Source organism: Geotrypetes seraphini, chromosome 13, assembly GCF_902459505.1.
Source record: "Geotrypetes seraphini chromosome 13, aGeoSer1.1, whole genome shotgun sequence".
NCBI lineage: Eukaryota > Metazoa > Chordata > Amphibia > Gymnophiona > Dermophiidae > Geotrypetes > Geotrypetes seraphini.
Window position 1 is genome coordinate 65,077,732 of NC_047096.1, and position 23,213 is coordinate 65,100,944.

The following is a 23,213-nucleotide window of genomic DNA, read 5'->3' on the forward strand; positions in this document are numbered from 1 at the left end:
CTAATGATTTTAATTAAAATAGAGGTGTTTTTGAGGCCCATGAGAGCTAAATAAAAGTACAAAAAAAATAAAATAAAATCTGAAAAATGGGTTTTTGGAGGTAGGAGACCCAACTCCAAGCCCCAGAAACCCCCCAAAATACAATTAAAGAACCCTTCCCCCCATAGACTACAATAGACTGTACTCACATTCTGTCTCAAATAGGCATGTAAAAAATTTCAAATGCTTGTCTCTTCGGGCTGCTAGTCAGACCATATTATGGACTGAGACCCCAAACCCCCAAAGCTCCACATACATTGTTGTGGGGGAGGAGGAACAGAGCCGGTATCCAATGAAGTCCTCAAGACCAGCACAGACCCACACAGCCTGTGTTCAAGCTCCAGCAATAACTGGGAGCAAGCCTTGCTAATAGGGGACCGGTCCCTGAGCTTTCCAAAGCTCTGGCTACAAAGTTGCCTTGTAAAAGGGTTGCCCTCCGAGCTATAGACTTCCAACAGGATAGTCTCTCTTCTCCCAGGCAGAGCTGTCCCAGGAAAACTGGAGACCTCTGAAGCACCAAGAAGCCTCAAAATCAGGATAAAAACCCCAAAATAGCACATCGAAATCAAAGCAGATTAAAAAAACACCTTCATCTTGCATGTAGAAGGAGAAACTGAGGAGAAACAGCACAGTGATGTATAAGGTGGAGCCGAAAAATGTATATGTATGACACCTTCTACACAAACTCCAAGTAGCGGTGAAAACCCACTGGTTCAAGACTCATATGCCTTTTGCACTAGAATTATATCTAAGTGATTTACATTTAGGTACTCTAGCATTTCTCCCTATCTGTCCCGTGGGCTCACAATCTGACTAACATACCTGGGGCAATGCAGGGATAAGTGACTTGCCCAGGGTCACAAGGAGCAGCACTAGGCTTGAACCTGCAATTTCAGAATGCCGAGGCTACAGCCCTAATCACTAGGACATACTTCCACCGACTGTCCTGTTTGTCTGTCTGTTTGATTAAATTGTAAGCTCTACTGAGCAGGGACTGTTGTCTCTTTAATGTTTTAATGTACAGCACTGTGTACGTCTAGCAGCACTATATAAATGATAAGTAGTAGAAAATGTGAGTGAAGCCAAATGGAAGCTCTAGATCAGAAAATGTTAATGTGCATGGTTCACAAACTATCCCGAGTATCAGCTTAGTGAGCTTCAGACTTTCAACCAGCAGGTCAACAAAACAAATTTATGATTAATCCAAAACCTGGCATCCAACTCTATCAAGTCAATAAAAAGAACACAACTATTTTCTTGGCACATACTTTACGCCTTGCAGCACAACCTTTGAGAATAGTGATTACATAACTCAGAGGATAAAAACAACAGGATCAGCTTACAAACCTAATTTGGAGGGGGGAAGGGAGTGTGGCCCGTGTGTAAATATCTACCAGTGGAACATTTTTCAGTAACTAATGCTGGCTGAAGAATAAAAAGTACTGTTATCAGATATTTTATCGAGTGACTCATTTTCACCAATCAGATAATCTCTAATACAGTGACAACTAGATCTATCACCATCTGAAAATTGCCCCAACAAGTTTCCTAAGATCCCAGCACAGAGTTACCTATAAAAATGAGAATCCATCTGAAGCTATAAAGAGCACATATAGAAAAGCAAAGCACATAAAAAAGGTTTAAAAATAATTTTTCTACTAGCAAGAAAAGGAAAGAGGTTATGGGGTATTGGAGTAAGAAAAGAAAATTTGGTCACTACTGAGACTGACTTCAGATCACTCTTACTGATTCTCCTTTCAGCCCTCCAGATGCACACTGATCATCGTGAAGTAACGTCTAGTGCCCAAATTTTTGGTATACATCATGCATACAATGCTTAGTGATTAAAGAGGCCAAAAAAAGAGTTTTGATTTCTTTTGAAAGAAAGTTACAGATTTGTGTGATGTTCATACTCTAGTTTATGTCTAGATTTGAGGTTTCAAAACAGCATATTTTTAATGTTGATGGTGCATAAATGAGAGCATTAAATCTACTGTATTTGAAAATGGATCAAGTGCTGCCGCCGTGGCTACTCTCACGATCCCGGCCTGTGTCGGAGAAGGCTTCTGACGCAGGCGGGATCGTGAGAGGAGCCGCGTCGGCATCTTTAAACTTAAAAAAAAAATCCAGCAAAGAACTAAGGGAGCCGTTTTCTCTGCATGCTGCTACGAAGGAACAGGTGAGGGGGAGGGAAATGCTGATGCACAGGGAGCAGGCAGGCATGGCAGGCAGGCAGGGGGAGAGGGAAAGGGGCTGCTTTGGGGGTAGGGGTGTGCTGGGGGCACACAGTAATCATGGGCAGGGGATCACAGAGCAGGCAGGCATGGCTCAACAAGGGGAGAGGGAAAGGGGCCTGCTTTGGGGTGAGGGGTTTGCTGGGCCAGACAGCAATCATAGGGGGGAAACAGAAGGGGGCCACAGAGTAGGCAGGCATGGCACAAAAGGGGGCAGGGGCATTGGAAAATGGGGCACACACCAATCATGGCGGGGAAGAGAAGGGGGCCACAGAGAGATAGGCAGGCATGGCGCAATGGAGAAATACAGGCAGGCAGGGGACAAGGGAGAGACACAGACAGAAAGAATGACAGACAGACAGCATCCAAGCACAGAGAGAGAAAGGAAAAAAAAAACAGTTGTCTACTCTAGCACCCGTTGGACAGGGGGAGAAGGAAAGAGATGGTGATGGACAGAGGGGGTGAAGAAAAAGGAACGGAGGACTAATGTTGGACAGGGGGAGAAGGAAAGAGGTGCTGCTGGACAGGGGGAAGGTAAAACAAAGGGAGAAGGGCTGCTGCTGCATAAGGAGAGCAGTGAAGGGGTGGTGGTGGACACAGGGGAGGTAAAAGGAAGGGAAAATGGACAGGGGGAGCAGGCAAGGGGTGGTGATGGACAGCCAAGGAAAAAAGAAAGGCAGAAAGAAAAAAAGTGGCTAAGGAGAGAGAGAGAAAGAAATAAAGACAGACACACACACATATATTCTAGCACCCGTTAATGTAACGGGCTTAAAGACTAGTTTATTTATAAGATATAACACTAGGAGAGAGCTATGCTTATTACTGCCCCAATGAGGAGACAGCACTTAAAACCTAAAACAATGAATGTAATGAGTCTCAGGTGGTGTTTCTGAGGGTCTCTAGAAGCAACGCATATTATATATAAGAGATTTGAATGAGAATAGCAAGTAGAACAAGAAAAGCACTTGATCCATTTTCAAATACAGTAGATTTGAGGTTTGTCATACATAGATAAGCTTATTGCAGCGTACCCCTAGATATATAGGTCCGCTTTGCTACTTTCCAGCAGCGATGAAAAACTTGGCCTACAATCATTTGCTGCTGCTTCTTCATCTTTGAAGTGACAATGTTACCTTCAGGAAAGTATAAGCTGTCCATTTCAATTCTTCTGTTCCTTCCAGGGTCTCGATGAGTCCCACAAAGCAAGCTTTCCAGATCTCAAGGACAAAGAGCGGAGAGGGTATACGCTGCAAGAAGAAAATCTCATCAAAGCCAAGGACAGTAACATCATTAAGGGCTCCTTTTACGAAGGTGCGCTGGGCTTTTAGCGCACGCACAAAATTACCACGCCCTATAGCACGTGGTAGCCGAAAATCTACCGCCTCCGTGGCTAGCGCGCTCAGGAATTTAACACACGCTATTGCGCGTGTTAAGGCCTTAGCGCACCTTTGTAAAAGGAGCCCTAAATATTAGTTACCCAAACCAGTATGTAATTTTGGGATGTTTTTTTTATGTCTTGTCTATTGTTTATTGTGTATGTGTTTTTTTTTAATGTCTTGTCTATTGTTTATTGTGCATGTATTAATGATTTGTACCTTGCTTAGAACTGTGAGATAGTTATAGCCTACATTACTTTAAATCAATCGATCATTCCTAAAGGTCCCCACTCAACCCAACATAGCTCCTCTACCCTGCTTCTCCTTCCTGTAATAAAAAAGAACAAAACAAACAACCCCACAATAAATAAGCAGAAGGAAAGTGGGGAGGGAACCATACACATCAACCTGAGATAGAACTGAGTTTATTGAATACAATCATTTGTTAAATACAACACACATAGAAATAATCATCAGTTTATCTTGCATATCCTTTCAGACCCGATACGTAGCTGAATGTTCTGTTATGCAGCTCTCTGAGCGATACGTTTTTTACCAGTATCTTAAAATTGTGATATAAAGTACTTTTTCCTTAGATGCTAAGTGCATCAGCGCCATCTAGTGGATTGCTATCTACACCCCTACTATCTACACCCCTGAGGCAGGCCTCAAGTTTCGAGACCGAAACATGGACCATGTCAAGTCTGAAAGGATATCTATCAATTGCATAGACAGCCCTGCTTATAGTTTATTTAACAGGGAGTGCAATGGAGGTTTTCTGCCAATGAGGTTACCACCCAACCACCTTTATGGTGGTGGGAGGGCATTTGTCTGAGGCTTTTTCCTCCGTTTTTGAAATACACATTCCCTTAAACTAAAGCAGCACTGCCTACACTTATTTGTGACATCAATATATTCATCTTGTGAAAGTGTGGCACATTATATTATCGATATTTCACATATCCGAGTTTCTTTTGCTATAAGTCTGAAAGGATATGCAAAATATACTGATAAATTCAATATGTGTTGTATTTAACAAATGTTTGTATTCAATAAACTCAATTCTATCTCAGGTTGATGTGTACGGTTCCCTCCCTACTTTTCTTCTTCCCCTTCCTGTAAGCCAATTTAAGAGACCTGAGGTTTTCCAATTTCCCCATTCCTCACACTGAGCAAGCTACAGTTTGCAACGGTATGAGTGATGCTCAGTCACTCCTACCCCACCAGCTGTGACGTTCTAACGGGTGCCAGCAGAGCCACGGTTCCCGCACTGAACAGAAATAGTGCTTGCTATTTTACAGAAAGAACAGGACGAACACACCACAGAACTGAATTTTATATAATATGCTCAACAAATACACCCAAATCTTCAACTAATACAATACCGAATAACTGGATCATAAAGTGGGTTACCTAAACTTTATAAGCGGTGCCAAGTTCTTATCAGGCCATATATGCATTTTTAGAATCCTTAGAATTTTTTGCTAATAAAAATAGCCAAATGCAATCCAATGACAAGGTGTATTAATACAGGAGGTAGATACTAAGTAATCTGACATAGATCCATGTTTTGCTAATGCTGCATCAGGATAAACACGTACAGTATTAAAAACAGAAAATCAATATTAGTGTCCAATTTTTGATAACAGATACTTTTTATATAATTTGTCACACACACTGTTCAGGTCGTGTGTGTGACAAGTGAATAGAAATTAAAGACCAATATTGATTTTCTATTTTTTTTATTCACATTTATTCCTAATGCAGCACTAGGGAAACATGGATCTATGTCATATTACTTGGAACATCTACCTTCTGTATTAAATGCACCTCGTCCCTGGATTGCAAAAGTCAATACACTTGGTTATTTTTACTGGCAGAAGAAACTTTTAAGGATTCTAAAGAGATTTTGGTGTTGGCAATACTTATAAAGTTTTGGTAGTCCACTTTCTGATGGTTCAGTTACACAATTTTAATAGTATTAGCTGAAAAAATAGGTGTATTGATTGGTCAATTTTATTTCTTCACATGAAATTGAATTTTAGATAATATATATAGGTAAAATATGCTAAAATACTCAGGAGTAGCGGTTATATTAACTTTGCCAACATCTCTGCCAAAGTGTCCTTCCCCATTATCTTGTCTTTCCCTCTAGCAGTCGTTTTCCCCTACCTGCATTCTTTTGACCATCATAAGCTGTTCAACTAGGGGCTGTATGTCTCCTGTTAGGTTCATGGTTCCCTCCAGAAGGACCACAGCATGCACTGTGGGGAACTCCGTCTTGTTCAGCTGCTCAGAGCGGATGGAGAGCAAAGAGGGAATGCTGCAGAAACACAAAGAGTTTTAACTGAATCATGCAGAAGTCAAATTTTCAAAGGATCTATCTTGAACTCAATCACTACAATCAATGGCTTTGAAATCAGATTGGGCTTACTTATTTAAGGGCCCCTTTTATTAAGCTGTGCTAGAGGATGTTAGCGCAAGCCAGCACAGTAAATGCTCCGACGATCATAAAATTCCTATGAGCATAGGAGCACTTACCTTGTTGGCCTGCGCTAAAAACCTCTAGTGCAGCTTGATAAAAGGGGGGTAAATTTCTTCACCTAGATATCACTAAATTTAACAAGTCAAATTCTCAGTGAACTTGGCAGGCCTAAATGTGGTCAACTAGCTTTGTCCTTGGAATTGAGCAAAAAAAAAAAAAAAATTTGCCAGGCATTCAGCCAGCAGCACCTTGACTACCCACCACCAGCATTAAAATCAGATATTCAACGCTGGGCTGTTTCCAGTGACCAGCATTGAATATCCAGGTTTTTCAATGTCATCCAGTGCATGGCCAGTCAAGGCAATATTCAGACTTTAACCAGTCATGGCTCAGCAGGCAAAGATAAGGCCACATAAAAGCAGGTTATTTGCCCGCTAAGCCTGACCGTTTAAAATTCTGAATATCAGAACTTAAGCAGTCATCAAGTTTATCAAGTTTTATCAAGTTTATTAAATTTTGATTTTACGCAATATCAAATATTTCAATGCGTATTACATAATTGAAATGTACAATAAAAAAAAAAAACTGGGGTGACAAATACAAATATAAATAAGACAAAATTATACAAACTAATCATTATGTATTATTAATACAAACTGAAACAAGTGGGTAAAGAAAAAATGGAATTACAATTTTAGAGAAATAAAAATAAAAATTTTTAACAATTAAGGATTATACATAAGGGTAGGGTAGGTGAGAAAAGTGATGAAGGAAAGAAAGAGAGAAAGAAGAAAAAAAAAGAAAAAGATGTTTTGATAGAAAAGAGAGAAATATAAGATTAAAAGAACTCTTTTAATTTCTATATTGATGTCACACCCCCAACATTAATGTCTTATGTTTTGGCACTAATTGGACATTTTCAGTGGTGATGACCAGTTAAATGGCACTGAAAAAGACCGGTTAGCCTCTGAGGCATGAGTGGTCAGTGACAATTCCTGGCCAATTAACATGGACTGAATATCAGCCAGATTATGTCCACCAACCCACTTGCTTTCCAAACATAAAAAGTAGTCCATACCTCAACTCCATTTCACTTTTTAAATCAATGCCCTACCCCACATTGGTACCCTGACGTTCTGACCTGCTTCTTTTCCTTTTTTCTTATTTTTTAAAGAACTCTCGCATAGCAGGGCAAACCCATTCCCTCTAATCCAATAATAACTCAAATAGAGAGAAATGACACGAGGACAAATTTTTCCCCGTCCCCGCAGGAATTCAATTTCCCCATCCCCATGAGTTTCATTGCTGTCCCTGTCCTATTCCTGTAAGCTCTGCCTTAACCACACAAGCCTTGAACACTTATGATTTTAAAGTGTTTGAGGTTTGTGCAGATGAGGACAGAGCTTGCAGGAATGGGGCAGGGATAGAACTCGTGGGACAGGAAAATGAGTTCCCGCGGGGATGGGAAAAATTTGTCCGTGCGTCATTCTCTACTTAAAATGTCCTAAAATTTAACACCCTCTCAACAATCTTCTACAGGCCTCCCTTCCCCGCCAATAGCTGAATGGAAGAAGTATAATGCCTTAACTTTTCCCAGCTACTGACTAAAAGAGTAATAGTACAGCTGGCAACCAACCACCAGGACTTAGCATTCATTTATTAACAGCACTCTCAATGAACAGCCAATCTCCGTTTCATCTCTTTCCATCTCTGGAGAAACTTCTTCAGTCTGTGCATAAATTTTGTCTATGGCCAGGCTGGGCAATAAGGAAAGCCCTGATTTTCAAAGATAAAATTCTATTTTACCCAAAAAGAGATTTTTCATTGTTACACCCCACGTGACCAAGCATACAGCATTCCCAGTCAGAAGCCAAAGCCAATGTCTTCTTTGGTCTGGCACTAGACACTCCTAGCTCAAGCCTGACAGCCTAGCAGTTTCCTAATTCTCCTTTTCACCTCCAGTTTAGCCAGGAACAGGGCTGTGATCAGATGATGTGAAGTTTTGTTTGGAAACATCTGGGGAGGTTTCCCATTTTATATTCTTGCCCCCAACACATCTGGGCTGGTCATCATAGTGACAATCTTCAGCCAGGGGCTCATGTACCAGGGCTCCTTCCTGACCTCTGGAATCATGGGCCCTGAATCTAGCCACTAGTCATCACTTTTCAGTGATGATCATGACCTCTTCCTCCACCCCTACCTCTTGAAATTCTACATACAGTGTCCAATATATCCCCAGCCAACCCACATCCAATGGTTCTGTTGAGGTCAGTGTCTTTGAACCCACACTCCTTCCCCCCTAGTCACATCTACCACACTGGAGTTCTTACCTTTTGATAAGTGCAATACACTCCTCCAGCTGGTCTTGCAGTGCCAGGTTGGTGAGACTGGGCAGATTTTCACTCACTTTGATCAGCGACTGCTCAACAGCTGTCCAAGAAGCTTCAGAGGGAAAAAAAGGGATCTTGTATGAAAAATCAAAGTGGCACATGTGATGAATAGGCTGTCCTGATTCTATTCACATCTCACTGTCATTATGAAACAACCTAATGTTTCTCTCCAAAAGAACCAGTCCATCTCCTGAAGGTCTAGTTCTTCTTTTCCTAAATCTATTTATTGTCTGGAATTTGAGGTGTGTATCTCTAAATATGGGCAACTGTCCATTAATACCTCACTTTCAGGCATCTCTCTCCATAGGAAGATTGAAGTTTGATTTTCCCCATGGAATTCAGGCTTCCACAACCACACTGCCTCCCCCTCTGCTCCCCCCAAGGAAGCCAGTCACTGGGTCTGTGGAGAACAGCATACTTCCATACCAGTGTCCTCCAACTTGGCAATGTGGATCAGAGCTCGGTTCTTGGTACTACTCAGAAGTGTCTCCAGGCGTCCCAGGCACATCCTCAACTGATTCTCATCAGATACTGGATCAAGCGCTTCCTTGAACTTCTCAGCATAAAAGGCAGTGCAGCGCAGCAGCCAGGCCAGAGCATTTAGCATTGCCCGGCACAAACTGAGGCACTCCTCGGCTTTACCATAGCAGCTGAGGGAGTTACAAAACAGCAAAATGTTACTGCAGAATCACAGCCTAAATGAACAAGAACATCAACAGCAAAGAGAGAAGAGAAGTACCTGAGGCTGTCACAGAACAAATCCATAATCTCCAGCAGTGACTGGACACAGCGATCCCGAGAGAAGTCATCGAACTGGAGATACAAAGGAGAATGAGTTTACAGACTGGGCAGACAGGCTCTCAATACCTCAAAGTATGACTAGCTATCACATAACAGAACAGATTAATGGAGTCCAACTAAGTAAAAAGGAAATTCTGGGATTCAGCCCATGACCTACGGTCTCCCTATTCATCAGTGCTGAAGAGGACCCCTGTAATGAACTCATGCCTTCAGTCTTACTGCAGGGCACAAAGGATGAGTTTCCTCTAACATGTATAAAGTCACTTCTTTTCATGGCAAACAAGATCTGTGTGTTCTTATTTGCAAACTATTTCAGTTTCCTACTTCCTCTTTTATAAAAAGGTCCTTTTAGTTTGCCCCTACATGGAACAAATTCAATGTGAACATATATATTTTTTAATTATTGCTACTTTACAGTTAATTCATAAGATATTATCTTTTTACTTGGCATCTTTCAGGTAACACTGAATTTTCATGATGTCTTTTAGGATAAATGTTTTTGCTTGCTCCTTTTTTAATTTTTCAATTGCCGATATGTCTGTATTTTGTTTGCTATAGATTCATGCAGTATTTGATTACACCCATGTATGTTTGGATATATTTGCACAATTGATCTCTAAGAAGACTGGCCAATGGTATGTCAACTTGTATTTATTTTGTTTATTGAATTTATATGTAAACAATCACTTTGGTACACATTAGTTTAATGTGGCATTTAAATACCTACATGGCATAAATGCATGAGGCAAGTCTCTTTCATTTGACAGGAAGCTCTAAAATGAAAGGGCATAGGACAGGGGTGTCAAACTCAATCACATAAGGGGCCAAAATCTGAAAGAGAGGCTAAGCCACAGGACAAATTTTTTATTAAGAAGATTAGGGGTCCTTTAATTAAGATATGCTAACTGATTTAGCACGCGCTAAATGCGCACCTTAATAAAAGGACCCCTAAGTGACTAAGGCTTAATCTTACAACGTCTCCAACCCCACACCAGCTCTGTGGTGTAAACAAAATAAATATTATAATCACAAATCAGAAAATAAAATTATTTTTTCTACCTTTTGTTGGTCCCAGGCTCTGGTTGTCTTCTGATAACTCACTTGCCAGGGTCTCCTGCCCATTTGTCGTTTTCTTCTTTCTCCGTGCTAACTATCCATCTTCCATCTTAGTCCTCCCCTTCCATTTCCCTTCCCTCCCCCAGAAGTCTGGCATTTTTCCTTTTTTCGTGTCTATATCCACAGCTGCAGTGATGGACCCCACCATCCCCAGATCCACCATCTGTCCTTTTCTCAACTACTCTTTCATCCAGCATCCAGTATCTCTCCCTCCTTCCCCACCACCCCAGGGTACACCATCTCTCCGTTTCTCTTCCCAACTACCCTCCTATCCAGTATCTCTATCCCCCCTCCACACCATCTCTTGTGTCCAACTTTTCTCTCTTTCTGTTCCTTCCCTCTCCTCTGTTTTATTTCTTCTCCACCCCACCCTCCACTCCACTCAGTCCAGCATATGCACATTTGGACCCCTTCTTCTCTCCCGCCAGGTACTTCAACACCAGGGCCCGCCCCTGTCCCAAAGGCCTGTATGTTTTCTCCCCTTCTTCTTACCGGTCTCAGATTTGGCCCGCCGTTCCTACCCTCCCTCCATCCCGGCTTCCTGGTCTCCTCTGGCCCAAACCGCTGCTGCTCTTCATTCGCGTCTGCCTTCACCTGGTCTCCTCTTCAAAGCAGCTGCTGAGGATCGCCGGCTGGCTGTAGCAAACCTTGCAGGCCGCTGTCCACCTCAGTAACTCCCTCTGACACGATCCCGCCCCTCCTCTGACATACGGGATCGCGTTAGAGGAAACATGCTACCGAGGTGGACAGTGGCCTGTGAGGTTTGCTACAGCCGGCCGGCGATCCTCAGCAGGCTGCTTTGAAGAGACCAGGTGAAGGCAGACACAAGTGAAGAGCAGCAGCGGCGGCGGCAGTGGTTCATGCCAGAGGACCAGATTTACTATAAAATTAAAAATGTCTGGCGGGCCAATTTTTAATACACTGCGGACCATATTTGGCCCACGGGCCACAGTTTGACATGTCTGGCATAGGATGAGGAGAAAGTCTCAGGAGTAATCTAAGAAAATACTTTTTTTACAGAAAGGGTGGTAGATGCTTGGAATAGGCTCCCAGTAGAGTTGGTGTGGAGACAAAGACTGTGTCTGAATTCAAGAAAGTGTGGGACAGGCACGAGAGATCTCTTAGCGGGAGGAGAAGATAGTGGATGCTACAGATGGGCAGACTGGATGGGCCATTTGGTCTTTATCTGCCATCATATTTTTATGTTTCTATACTAATTTAGTTTGATTTTGTACATTGAGCACTATGTATATTTTTGTGTATATATTTTTTTAAAGAATGTAATATTTTTATATATTCATGTATTGGCATGTTTCTAATAATCTATGTGTGTTTAATGTTATTTTTAATGTCAGTTTTTATTTTTAAATATTGCTCATTTGTTTTTATTTGCAAATTCACACTAGATATTCTTTATAGATATATCACCGTGACTCCCGAGGCAGGCTCATTCGAGCTGAAACATGGACTGTATCAGATCTACACATCATTTGTCAATAAAGCTTATTTTTGGGATATCAAGTCATCTTACCCCTGCATATCATTCCCATTGGATGTTTGAGTGATCTGTCCCAGTTTTATTCCCACTCTTTGTACTGGTACGTGGGATTTTGATTCCATATTTTATTTTTTGCTTTTTTACTGCATCACAGATGCACAGACCAACTAGAGTCTAAGAATTGTATAGGGACGTACCTTGCTGATAGCAGTCAGCACAGCAGCATAAGATACCATCTGAAAGCAATAGAACAAACAGAATTATAAGAAACTGCTTCTACTATTTACCCAGAGGCTGGGAGAACAGGATTAATCCATTTCAGAGCAGCTGGCTGTATTAGAGAACAGCCTAGGTAACCTACCTGCTATACTGGCTGTGCTCCAGGCCAGGCTTTCCAGACTACTCAAAACTAAAGCGTAAACCCTTATTTCCTCCCTAGTCTTTAATCCATGTGCCTCCAGAAATACCTAAATCCTTAACGCTCCCCTCTTCCGCCTTAACGTTTCCCCTTCTCCAGATTAGAAAACAGATCAAAACCCTTCTTTGCAACAGACCAAACCCTTAACGCTCCCCTTCCCCCCTCCTCAACGCTCCTCACCTCTTCCTTTACTTTTCCGCCCGCCCCCCTTCTAAAATTGTTGCTCCCCCCCTTTCCATCTAATATGCTTTGTTCCCCCCTTCTCTTAAACTCAATTGTATTCTATTACAGCACACACTGTATGTACTCCGTATTAAGCCCTTCCCTCACCTAAATTGTTAATGTAAACGAGTTTGACCCTACGATTGCCTTGTTATGTTCTTCTTTTTTTTTCAATCGCACTGTATGTAATTCATCTATCTGTTGTGAACCGCCTTGAACTCCCTGGGTATGGCGGTATAGAAAATAAATTATTATTATTATTAAAGAGAGGCAGTTTCTAGCTATGCTATAGCTTGAAAGATGTTCTTTCAGCTTAGAGGAGGAGGAGGGATAGATGCATCCAGAAGCAAATTAACCCCCTCTTTTACAAAACCATAGCGTAGTTTTTAGTGCTGGCCGAGGCGGTAATATCTTTGATGCTCATAGGAATTCCTATGAGCATAGGGAGGTGTTACCACTGCAGCTGGCGCTAAAAATCGCACTACGGTTTTGTATAGGAGGGGGTATAAGTCATTTGTTACAAAACTTATGTAAGAAACCTAGCAAAATAAATGTGTTCAATTTGGAACTCAAAGTTGCAGTTTCTAGAGATGAAAGCAGCAGCAAATGCTCAAATTTTATATTGAGAACAGGCCAAAATGTCCTCAGTACAGTCAGGGGTAAACAATTCAACTACCTGCCCATGCAGACCACACCAAAATCCTACATCCAGGTGCTTAGCACAGACTCTATAACTTTCAGGTGCACCCACTTAGGCAAAGGAAAACCAGGCCTAAATACTTATGCCTAACTTGTGTGTGGATTGAGCATACACTTCTCCCTCCGTATTCGCTGGGATAGAGGATTAACAGACCCATGAATACAGAAAAAACGCGAATAACTTTTTCATATGTTATTCGCTGTTTTCTATTAAAAGGTAAAATTATGTCCTTACCTGATAATTTTTTTTTCCTTTAGTCACAGCAGATGAATCCAGAGACTAGTGGGATTACGTCCATCAACCAGCAGGGGGAGATAGAGATCATTGAATTGACCTCAGGTATATCTTGGATGCACATCCTCCTGGCTAATCAGTATAGGTCTTCTCATGGCAGTTAAAATAAATCATATAAAAGTAACTCACATAAATCATATCAACGCATTAAACATACGAGACACAGGACATCTATGGAAATTCTTCCGTCACATGCGCTACCCAAATCATTGATAAATCAAAATCGAGATTGCAACTTCAGTCTAAAGGCAAGCCCAAACTGCTCCTGAGAGCGACAAACCCTACACAAGGGTGGGGCTCTGGATTCATCTGCTGTGACTAAAGGAAAGAAAATTATCAGGTAAGGACATAATTTTACCTTTACCTTCCTTGTCATCAATAGCAGATGAATCCAGAAACTAGTGGGATGTACAAAAACAGGAAGAGAAATAAACAAGTGAACTGAAAACCTGTCCTGCAGCACATGTCTAAGGAGATACGACACCCAGAGAGTGCATATCCTATGAACATATAGAGGGGCAATTCTTGCCTAAGAGCACCATGCTGCAGAAAACCCCAACTACAGTGTCCCTCCACGAACAGTATGAGTGCAAAGCAGCCTGCTAATGTGATCACCAGGCTTCAAATAACCTCCTGTGGAATGCAACCAACATGTCTGGAAACGGTCCTTGGCTGATGGCAAACCCCATGAGCCTCGTCGTAAACCAGACCTACTTCTCTCGGAAGGTTCTAACGCAGCCAGCCTGAACTCGTGACAAATGAAGATTCCCCATCTGACTGAAGCCCTCTCAAGGAAGGGTTCTCAACTGAGGCCAGCCCCAAAAACTGACCTCCACTGAGGTCTACGCCTTAGGGCCATGTCCCATCCTAGGCTTAAGCCACCAGAATCTTTTTTTTTTCTTTTTAACTGAAACCTAAGCCACTGAAATTTCCACATCTGAGGCCACAGGAAGATTTCACATCCGAGTCTGAAGCCCCAGGACTAAAACTCAATTGAAGCCAAAAGCCCCAGGAACATGCGCAGCAACATGTCTCTCTACTGAGGCCTAAGCTAAGTACTCACGTGCTCCTGCATTACCGGAAGGCAAAGTGAGAGGTGTTAGTGCTGTAGCGCACAGGAACTGTGCTGACACCCATGGTCGGGCTTTTCTTCTTTTGGGAAAGGACCCTCCGACCACATCAGCTTCTTCTTCTCTCCATCGGCTGGGAGGGTGAGGAAGGGACCTGGGTGGGCCCAGGTGTTGCCCCTAAAGTTGGCTAAGTATGGCCAACACCCCTAGGCTCTACTAAAGTTGCAGCAACAGGAGCAGATAGCCTTCCGTCCTCAGGAGCCGAAACCAGGAACCAGAACCAGAACAATAACAGTCATTTTTCAGATCTAGGAAACTGGTGCTGGTAGCTGCAGCCAAGCCTGGCTGAAATCCACTGCAGAATCCAGGAGCTGTAAGAAACCCAATCCCATCCTCAACCTGCTGGAGATACAGTATACTGATTAGCCAGGAGGATGTGCATCCAAGATATACCTGAGGTCAATTCAGTGCTCTCCATCTCCCCCTGCTGTTTAATGGACACAATCCCACTAGTCTGGATTCATATGTTGTTGATGACAAGGAATGAACAGTTTCAGCTGGATTGATTTTTTTATCTTTGCCCAGTGGAAAATGAGATTACTTAATTAGGAAGTAGTATTGGGATTGAATTGAGCCAAAGGTGAAGAATGGTCTCCTCCTTTTTAGGCTTTGGCAAGTCTGGAAGGTGCTCCCTTAAGCACCCTTTCTTTTCATAAAAGGAAATATCTCTAATCTATTATTGAATTGTTTTTTTCTTTTAACACTGTGATCCTTTTCAGCAATACCAAATGTTCATTGTCAACAGCACTTGCCATCTGAGTTCTCCTGCTATATCAATTTTTTTAATTTGTTACAGCTCTTTCTGAGCTTTATTGTAAAGCTGCTTTGCTGCCATTATTGGCAACTAGTGGTATATAAAATTAAAAGACATAACAAGCAGTTAATTTTTAGATATGCTGTATGGTATGGGAAAATTTGTGTTGTTTGTATTTTAATTATGAGTCTAATTTATGTAACTCGCACAGAACTAGAGAATGGCACGAGTAACAAAAGTTTAAATAAATAAATAAATAAATAAATAACAAAAACTGCATGAAAGGCTCTATAAGAACATTTTCTTTTAAATATATGAAGGCTAAGGGTAAATAATGAAGATGCATACTTTAAAAAGAACTTTTGTAAAACACCCACTTATTTCTATAAGGTTATAGAGTTGGACCTGCATCTGGCAATAGGAATTTACCTGGGAACTGATGGCATATCTCAGGTATGAGAGGATCAGGGGATTTGGAGAGGGCCCAATCATAGCCTGCTCAAGAAGGGCATCTGAAACAGAAAAGAGAGGTGGAAGGGACATTTGATGCTTCCAGCATATGAATAGTACCAGAGACATCCTGACTACATACAATTTCTTCTCTTTATCTAAGAACATAAGAATTGCCGCTGCTGGGTCAGACCAGAAGTCCATCGTGCCCAGCAGTCCGCTCCCGCTGCGGCCCTTAGGTCAAAGACCAGTGACCCGAGTCTAGCCTTACCTGCATATGTTTTGGTTCAGCAGGAACTTGTTGTCCAACCTTGTCTTGAATCCTTGGAGGGTGTTTTCCCTTATAACAGACTCTAAGAGCATTCCAGTTTTCTACCACTCTCTGGGTGAAGAACTTCCTTACATTTGTACAGAATATATCCCCTTTTAACTTTAGAGAGTGCCCTCTCATTCTCTCTATCTTGGAAAGGGTGAACAACCTGTCTTTATCTACTAAGTCTATTCCCTTCATTATCTTAAATGTTTCGATCATGTCCCCTTTGAGTCTCCTCTTTTCAATGGAGAAGAGGCCCAGTTTCTCTAATCTCTCACTATACGGCAACTCCTCCAGCCCCTTAACCATTTTAGTCGCTCTTCTCTGGACCTCTTCGAGTAGTACTATGTCCTTCTTCATGTACGGCAACCAGTGCTGGACGCAGTATTCCAGGTGGGGGTGCACCATGGCCCAGTACAGCGGCATGATAACCTTCTCCGATCTGTTCGTGATCCCCTTCTTAATCATTCCTTGCATTCTGTTCACCCTTTTCATCTTCACTGACTTGCCTACCAGTACTCCCAAGTCTCTTTCCTGGATGGGGGTCTCTCCGAGTACTGCACTGGACATCCTGTATTCGTGTTTAAGATTTTTGTTACTGACATGCATCACCTTACACTTATTCACGTTAAACCTCATGTTGCGGCCCATTTCTCGAGCGTGTTTATGTCACGTTGCAGTTCTTCGCAATCCTTCTGTGTCTTCACTACTCTGAATAACTTTGTATCGTCTGCAAATTTAATCACCTCGCATGTCGTACCAATTTCCAGGTCGTTTATAAATATGTTGAAGAGCACGGGTCAAAGCACCAAATCCTGCGGCACTCCACTCGTGACACCTTTCCATTCTGAGTCTTGTCCATTTACCCCCACTCTCTGTTTCCTATCCGCCAACCAGTTTTTAATCCACTTATTTCACCCTCGATTCCATGGCTCGGAATTTTTCGAAATAGTCGTTCATGCGGGACCTTGTCAAACACCTTCTGAAAAAAAATCCAGATATACAATATCGACCGGGTCACCCTTGTCTATCTGCTTGTTTATTCCCTTGAAGAATGCTATCACTGTTTGTTCTAGTTGAAAAGGCCATGGCTCAACCAGCAGTCTGGTAGAATGTAAATAAAGAGGACATAAGAAGCAGAAGGCGGTATATGTCAGATCAAGAAAGCATGGGACAGGCACATGGGATCTCTTAGGAAGAGGAGGAGCTAGTGAATGCTGTAGATGGGCAGACTGGACGGACCATTTGTTCTTTATCTGTAGTCATGTTCACATAACTACATAGCATTACACAGCATCAAGAGACACAATCAAATTATTTTACACCACTGGTACTTAATACTCATACAAGTACAACACATGACAAAAATGCCCAACATACAGAGCCATGCAAAAAGACCAGACTGGGTCAAACCTGCCAGATTAAGGATGTCCCAGGTGGCTCCCTTAGGAAATAGTTTCTTCATGTTTATGGCCCACTGGTAGTCACTCCATCGCTCCTTCCAGGCCTGCAGGATGGCCTGCTTTAGGTGCACAACCTTCATGACCCTGTTCTGAGAGAAGCCTCTCCTGGGGGAAAGAAACGGAAATCAATTACCCACCCAAGCGAGCTTTCTTCAGCAATGTAAGCTGTCATGCTAAAAGGCAGAACTGTTTCATTTTCCTCTTTAACACGCTCCAGAGACAGGGATAGCCGAAGTCAATCTGTTTCCTAGAAACTAACGCAAATATTAAAAACGTATACTACATACAACACTTCTAAACATCTCCCTCACCTTTTTGCTAAGCAGAATCACAATCAACTTCTCACCACCGCCATCTTCTCACTTCCTAGCAACCCAACTGAGGATTGGCTGCTGTGCGCAAGGGCCGCTGGGAGATGGAGTTTTTCTGTTTTCTCAAGCTGTGCACCATAGCGCGCCTGGCCCGAACACGGAAGTTCCGGCGCACGCGCATTTTCTGGCGCACGCTCGGGAGATTCAGGTGCTGTGACAGAAGTCTGCACCAGGATAGACCAATACCGGGAGTACGAAGTGAGTAAAGAGGCAGTGGAACTGGAGTGCAAAATTGGGCCTGGCCGAATCGGGACATTCTGGGAGAAGTTGCAATTTCTGAAATGAATAAAGCAAAAAGAAAGCAATTGGAGAGTCTGATGTTCGGGGAAGGGGACGGATCCATCGGATTCTCCTGGATCCTTTAAATCTTCACTGATCTCGATTTTAATATCTTCAAATCATCTAAACGTGGACTGCCGTGAAGTTTTTACTGCTGTTCGGCGTGCATCAGGAATTTCCTGTTTTAATTTTATTTGGATAGTTTATGATTTATATTGTTATAGGTCATATCTCAACTAATTTACTTTCTGTACAAATGAATACTTGTAATGTCATTTGAAAATTAATAAATAATTATATTTTTTTTAAAAAAAAGGAATTTCCAAGATCCTCCTGGACCGACATGAATTCTCCCGGATCCTGTTTTAAATCTTCACGGATGTGGTTTCCAGCACTGGGAATACTGTATGATCAGGTGTTATGTGTGTGTGTCCAATGACCTATATCAGAGCTGTCAAGTTACCCATTCCAGGTGAGAGACTTAGATTGTAAGCTCACCAGGGATAGAAGAAGTACCAGCAAATAATGTGCACAACCCTGTGTATGTCTGGTAACACTATAGAAATGATTAGTACGGTAGTAGTAGACTTTTTTGGCCAGCCCTGGATTTCTTCCAGTTTCATCATGGTGTATTACATGACCTGCAACACTGATTTCAATGGATGGAATCATGGACTACAAATACAAACCTGCTTAACCAGGACCAATCAAAAAGTCTCCCTCCTTGAATGGGTAGCATGGCATTTCTATATATATGGAGTAAACCTCTGGTGCTGAAATAGAGACTAATGCTGAATTTTTTTTTTAAAAATGTAATAAATTGGGGGGGGGGGGGAGAGGAGAAGACGTAGCGAGAGAGGGATAGCCACTGGACCAACAGAGGGATGAAGAGAGATACCAGACCACAGATGGTGGGAGAGTCAGGAGTGGGAGAGAGAGAAGAAAGAAGCTAGACATGGAGAGGACATGGACAAAGAAGAGATATTGGCTGAGAGGGAACACAGGAACATTACTGGACACAATGGGAAAGGGAGAGGGACACAGAGGGGAGACACTGGACAGGATGGATAGGGACCCACAGAAAAGATGAATGCTGGAAGAAATGTCAAAAGAACAGAAGAACCTGGAAGAAGTTAAGGGAAAAAACACAATATAGCAGAAGAGAGACATGAGAAACAAAACAATAATTGCACAACAAAGGTAGAAATATTTTTTCTGAATTTATTAATTGTAATATGTCAGCATCCTGCCCCAGGAGCTATGGTACCGTATAACACCATGAGACATGATATGCATTGAAAAATTAGGTTCTTACCTTATTAATCTTCTTTCTTGTAAACCCACACTCTATTCCTGAACTCTCGGGTAGTTAATCTCATCTCATGAGATCTCTTGTAGGAAGCTTCATTTACATACTTTTGCTCTTCCTCTCTTACCTCTGAACTGCCCTCCAACTTCCAGTGTGTGACAAAGCAGACAGTCATTCCTGTAGAGGATGCAGAGAGAGGTACGGGAAACTCCCTGAAGAACAAGTCTAATCTGCTCATATTATCAAGCATGACCTTTGCTTCCTGGTTCATGCCTGTGGCTGATGACCTGGGCCTCTTTCTTGGAAGCCAATACCATCAGGTCAAACACTGGACCTTCCCATCTCCGCACTATACAAGTGAAGGCTATCTGGGATAGTGACCATTCCCTGGATCCAGGATTTGATGGCTGAGAAAATCCTGCTAAGTGCACTGCTGAAAGTGCTAGAAGATGAGTTTCTGCCCATCAAAAGAGTGTTTGGGCTTCCAGTCATAGGGCCGCACTCCTTGTGCCCCCTTAGTGATTGACATAGGCTACTGGCATGGCATTGAAAAGACTCAAACTGCTTTGTTGTGAAGTACATTCTCGAATTTCAGGAGAGCTAGACGAATCGTCCGAAGTTCCAAGCAATTGATTGACCACGTCCACTGGGAAGGGGACCGTACATTCCTTGCTTTGCATTCCGCAGTCATAAAGGCTGGTGTCCACCATCAGGATCACCCATGTTGAGATACGGAGAGGAACTATTCTGGAAAGAGATAGGTGATTCAACCACCAGACTAGGAGCCGCTGATGCAGCGGATCCCACTGTGGACACCAACATGACAGAAGCACCTTTTGCAGCTGGTGTAAGCGGGCTCTTGCCCAGAGTATGACATCTTTGTGGTTGCAACCAATGACCCCAGCACTGGCAAGTATTTCCAAGCTCTAAAACTGGCATGTTCTGGATGGCTCAGATCAGTTGGAGAAGCTTTGTCTTGCGGGCTTCTGGAAGAAAGACTTTGTTCACTCCCTTGTCAAAACGAATTCCCAAATACTCCAACTCCTGCGTCGGAATGAAGTGACTCTTCCGGAAGCTGACCTCTCAGCCAAGCCTCTGTAGCAACTGGACAACTTGGTGAACTGCCTGGTGTCCCTCAGTCTCAGACTGGGCTCTGATGAGCCAATTGTCCAGATACGGATGGACTTGGATGCTAATTCTGCACAGGTGGGCTGCGACCGCTGCAAGCAGGGGGGGGGGGGAGGGGGGGAGAAGGGGGGGTAGGAGGAACACAGCTCTGATCCTGGATACTCTGCCATGGAGCCACTCACCCTGCACTCAAACCAACTAGTGAACAAACCTGAGGCGAGCTATGCTCCCAAGGGAACAGTCCCTGAGCTCCCGAACTGTGAATGCAGGCTGTCCAAGTGGGTGTGCTCCCAAGCAGCCAAGCCCTTGAAAGCAGGCTCTTCAGAGTCTGTGGTCTCCTGCAGCCAGAGCTGTCCCACACTGGGATCCTCTGCAGCATGAAAAGGAAGCCATGTGAATCAGTAAAAAAAGGCTGAATCTAAAGAAAAATAAGCATGAGAAGAAAAGACAAGCTCTGACTGTCTCGCTTGTAGGAAGACAACTGGGAGTTGAAGGGCAGTTCAGAAGCAAGTATGCAAATAAAGCTTCCTTCAAGAGATCTTGCGAGAAGGCATTAACTACCTCAGAGTTCAAGAATACAGTGCAGTTGTACAAGAAATAGTACTTTGTGGACCCTGGGTTTCAGACAACCATTTGAACATCTTCAGATGGCACAGCTCTCAGCAACAGAGTCAGGAAAGAGTCATCTCTTTCCTGTCCCCCGAAGAAGCCACTAGACCACCATGGATAATAAGGTGGGGGAAGGGTTGGGTCGGCATTGGGGTTGCATCACAGGGGGTGGAGGGGGTAGGCGAAAGGGAGGGACAGATGGTAGGAGAGGTAAAAGAGGGGGACGGATGGCAGCTTGAACATCTGCAGGGGCAGGAAAGGAGTCAGGCTCTTTCCTGTCCCCAAAGAAGCCACTCTCCCACTAGGGACATAAAAATGTAGACTTGGGGAGTGTGCCCTGGGTCCCCATTATTGCAGTATTACCGTGGCAGTGGTTCCCATTCCTGTGGCACTACCAGGGAATGGCCAACTGCTACCACAGGAACACCGGGCAAGAACAGCAATGCTTTCCCATTACCGCATCATTCTCTAATAGAGTATGCCCAATCCACACAGAATTTAGGCCCAGGCCTTTCTACCAGGTTTTAGTTGACATAAATGGTTGTGCCTAACTTTAGGTGCGGTTTATAGAATAGTGCTAAGCATATTTTTTTCCACACCAATTTTTTTCTGCACCATACACAGAATTTACTCCATTTTTTTTTTTTACACTTTGTTTTTAGGCTAGCGGTCAGTTTCACAGAGCGTCCTCTTTTTTAATGGTGTTTGACAGATTAAACAATTGTTTCATTTTTAACCATTTCACCCCCATTCATAATGTTACAAACTTCTGTCATACGAACATAGGTTTGATGTTATCACGACATGAACTGTTCTTTAGCCAGTCTTGCCTCCTCTATGAATGAGTGGGGTTTATCTGTGAATTTCTCATTGGGTGACATGGGCAGCCATTAGGGACTCCACAAGAAATAGACATTGGCATTGGCATCTTGATGCTGGAACTTTAGATCATTTACTTTACTATTGTCCCTTGATTCTGCAGTTTTGGAGGTCTATTTGGGATCAAGTAAATAACATGTTAGAGAATCCAGTGGCTTTATCTTATGATGCCATTTTATTTGGTACTCTTATGAGAGCCAAAAGTCAACTATCAATGAATAATAACAAGCTTCTATTAGTGATGACAGGGGTTGCCATGCAGCTTATTTTAAGAAATTAGAAAAATTGGGATAGGTTGAACTATACATTCTGGTGGGAATCCCTGTGTTATACATATTAAATGGAGCGTTGTATGGCCATACAACAGGGAAGATTGAAGAATTTTATAGAGGTGTGGGAGCCATTGACTAAATATTGTAAAGAGGAATAATTTAATTTATTTTATAAGCAAGTAAATATACACATCCTGGGGGGGTGGGGAAGGGAATGGAATGGAATTTTATGAATGGTTTCATGAAGGTTTGAGTTATTTGTATATTAGCTGGGAGGGAGGGGGAAATTTCTTTGTTGCAGTAATATTTGAAAGTTTGCTGCGCTTATTAATCAATGTACATATATGTGATTAATTTATGGCGCATTTGTAGTTTGAAAATCAATAAAGAATTTTTTAAAAATATATATTCTGTCAGACTTGTCCCCTTAAATGTGTAGAGATTGTGGGCTGGCTGCATTCAAAGAATTGTAAATTAAAATCACTACCAGTCTTACCTTAAGGGCACAAGTCTGAAGAAGTGTGCCAGCCAGGATGAGGATGCTGTGAAAAAATGTGACAGGGACACAGGCAGAGATACCCTTCCCTGCTGCTGTCCCTGTGTCTTTGGAGACCACCCCTTATCTGCTCCCACATTTTTAGAGAGGGTACCCTTTCTTATTCTTGCACTTAGAGGAGCATTTA

General features: G+C 42.6%; 1 protein-coding gene and 1 long non-coding RNA gene across 4 annotated transcripts in view; one reads left to right on the forward strand and one right to left on the reverse strand.

Annotated features, from left to right (window-relative positions):
- The window catches only part of MED24 (mediator complex subunit 24), a 103,983-nt gene extending 85,872 nt beyond the window's left edge, over positions 1–18,111 (reverse strand). For 2 of the 3 annotated variants that reach the window (XM_033917765.1, XM_033917764.1), the window contains exons 1-9: positions 17,995–18,111; positions 17,634–17,788; positions 15,887–15,969; positions 12,137–12,175; positions 9,264–9,337; positions 8,951–9,174; positions 8,465–8,576; positions 5,822–5,972; positions 3,407–3,520 (exon numbers count right to left, since the gene is read on the reverse strand). In XM_033917765.1, coding sequence (XP_033773656.1) covers positions 3,407–3,520; positions 5,822–5,972; positions 8,465–8,576; positions 8,951–9,174; positions 9,264–9,337; positions 12,137–12,175; positions 15,887–15,969; positions 17,634–17,763 — 927 coding nt within the window. In that variant the 5' untranslated portion in view covers positions 17,764–17,788; positions 17,995–18,111. Of the gene's footprint in view, positions 1–3,406; positions 3,521–5,821; positions 5,973–8,464; positions 8,577–8,950; positions 9,175–9,263; positions 9,338–12,136; positions 12,176–14,636; positions 15,067–15,886; positions 15,970–17,633; positions 17,789–17,994 lie in introns of those variants that run through there. The other variant, XM_033917766.1, reaches the window with a different exon arrangement.
- A 35-nt stretch (positions 18,112–18,146) lies between these two features.
- Positions 18,147–23,213, forward strand: part of LOC117347245 — a 65,978-nt gene continuing 60,911 nt past the window's right edge. Inside the window, exons 1-2 of the long non-coding RNA XR_004536755.1 lie at positions 18,147–18,252; positions 18,650–18,738. This is a non-coding gene — a long non-coding RNA (uncharacterized LOC117347245). The remainder of the gene's footprint in view (positions 18,253–18,649; positions 18,739–23,213) is intronic.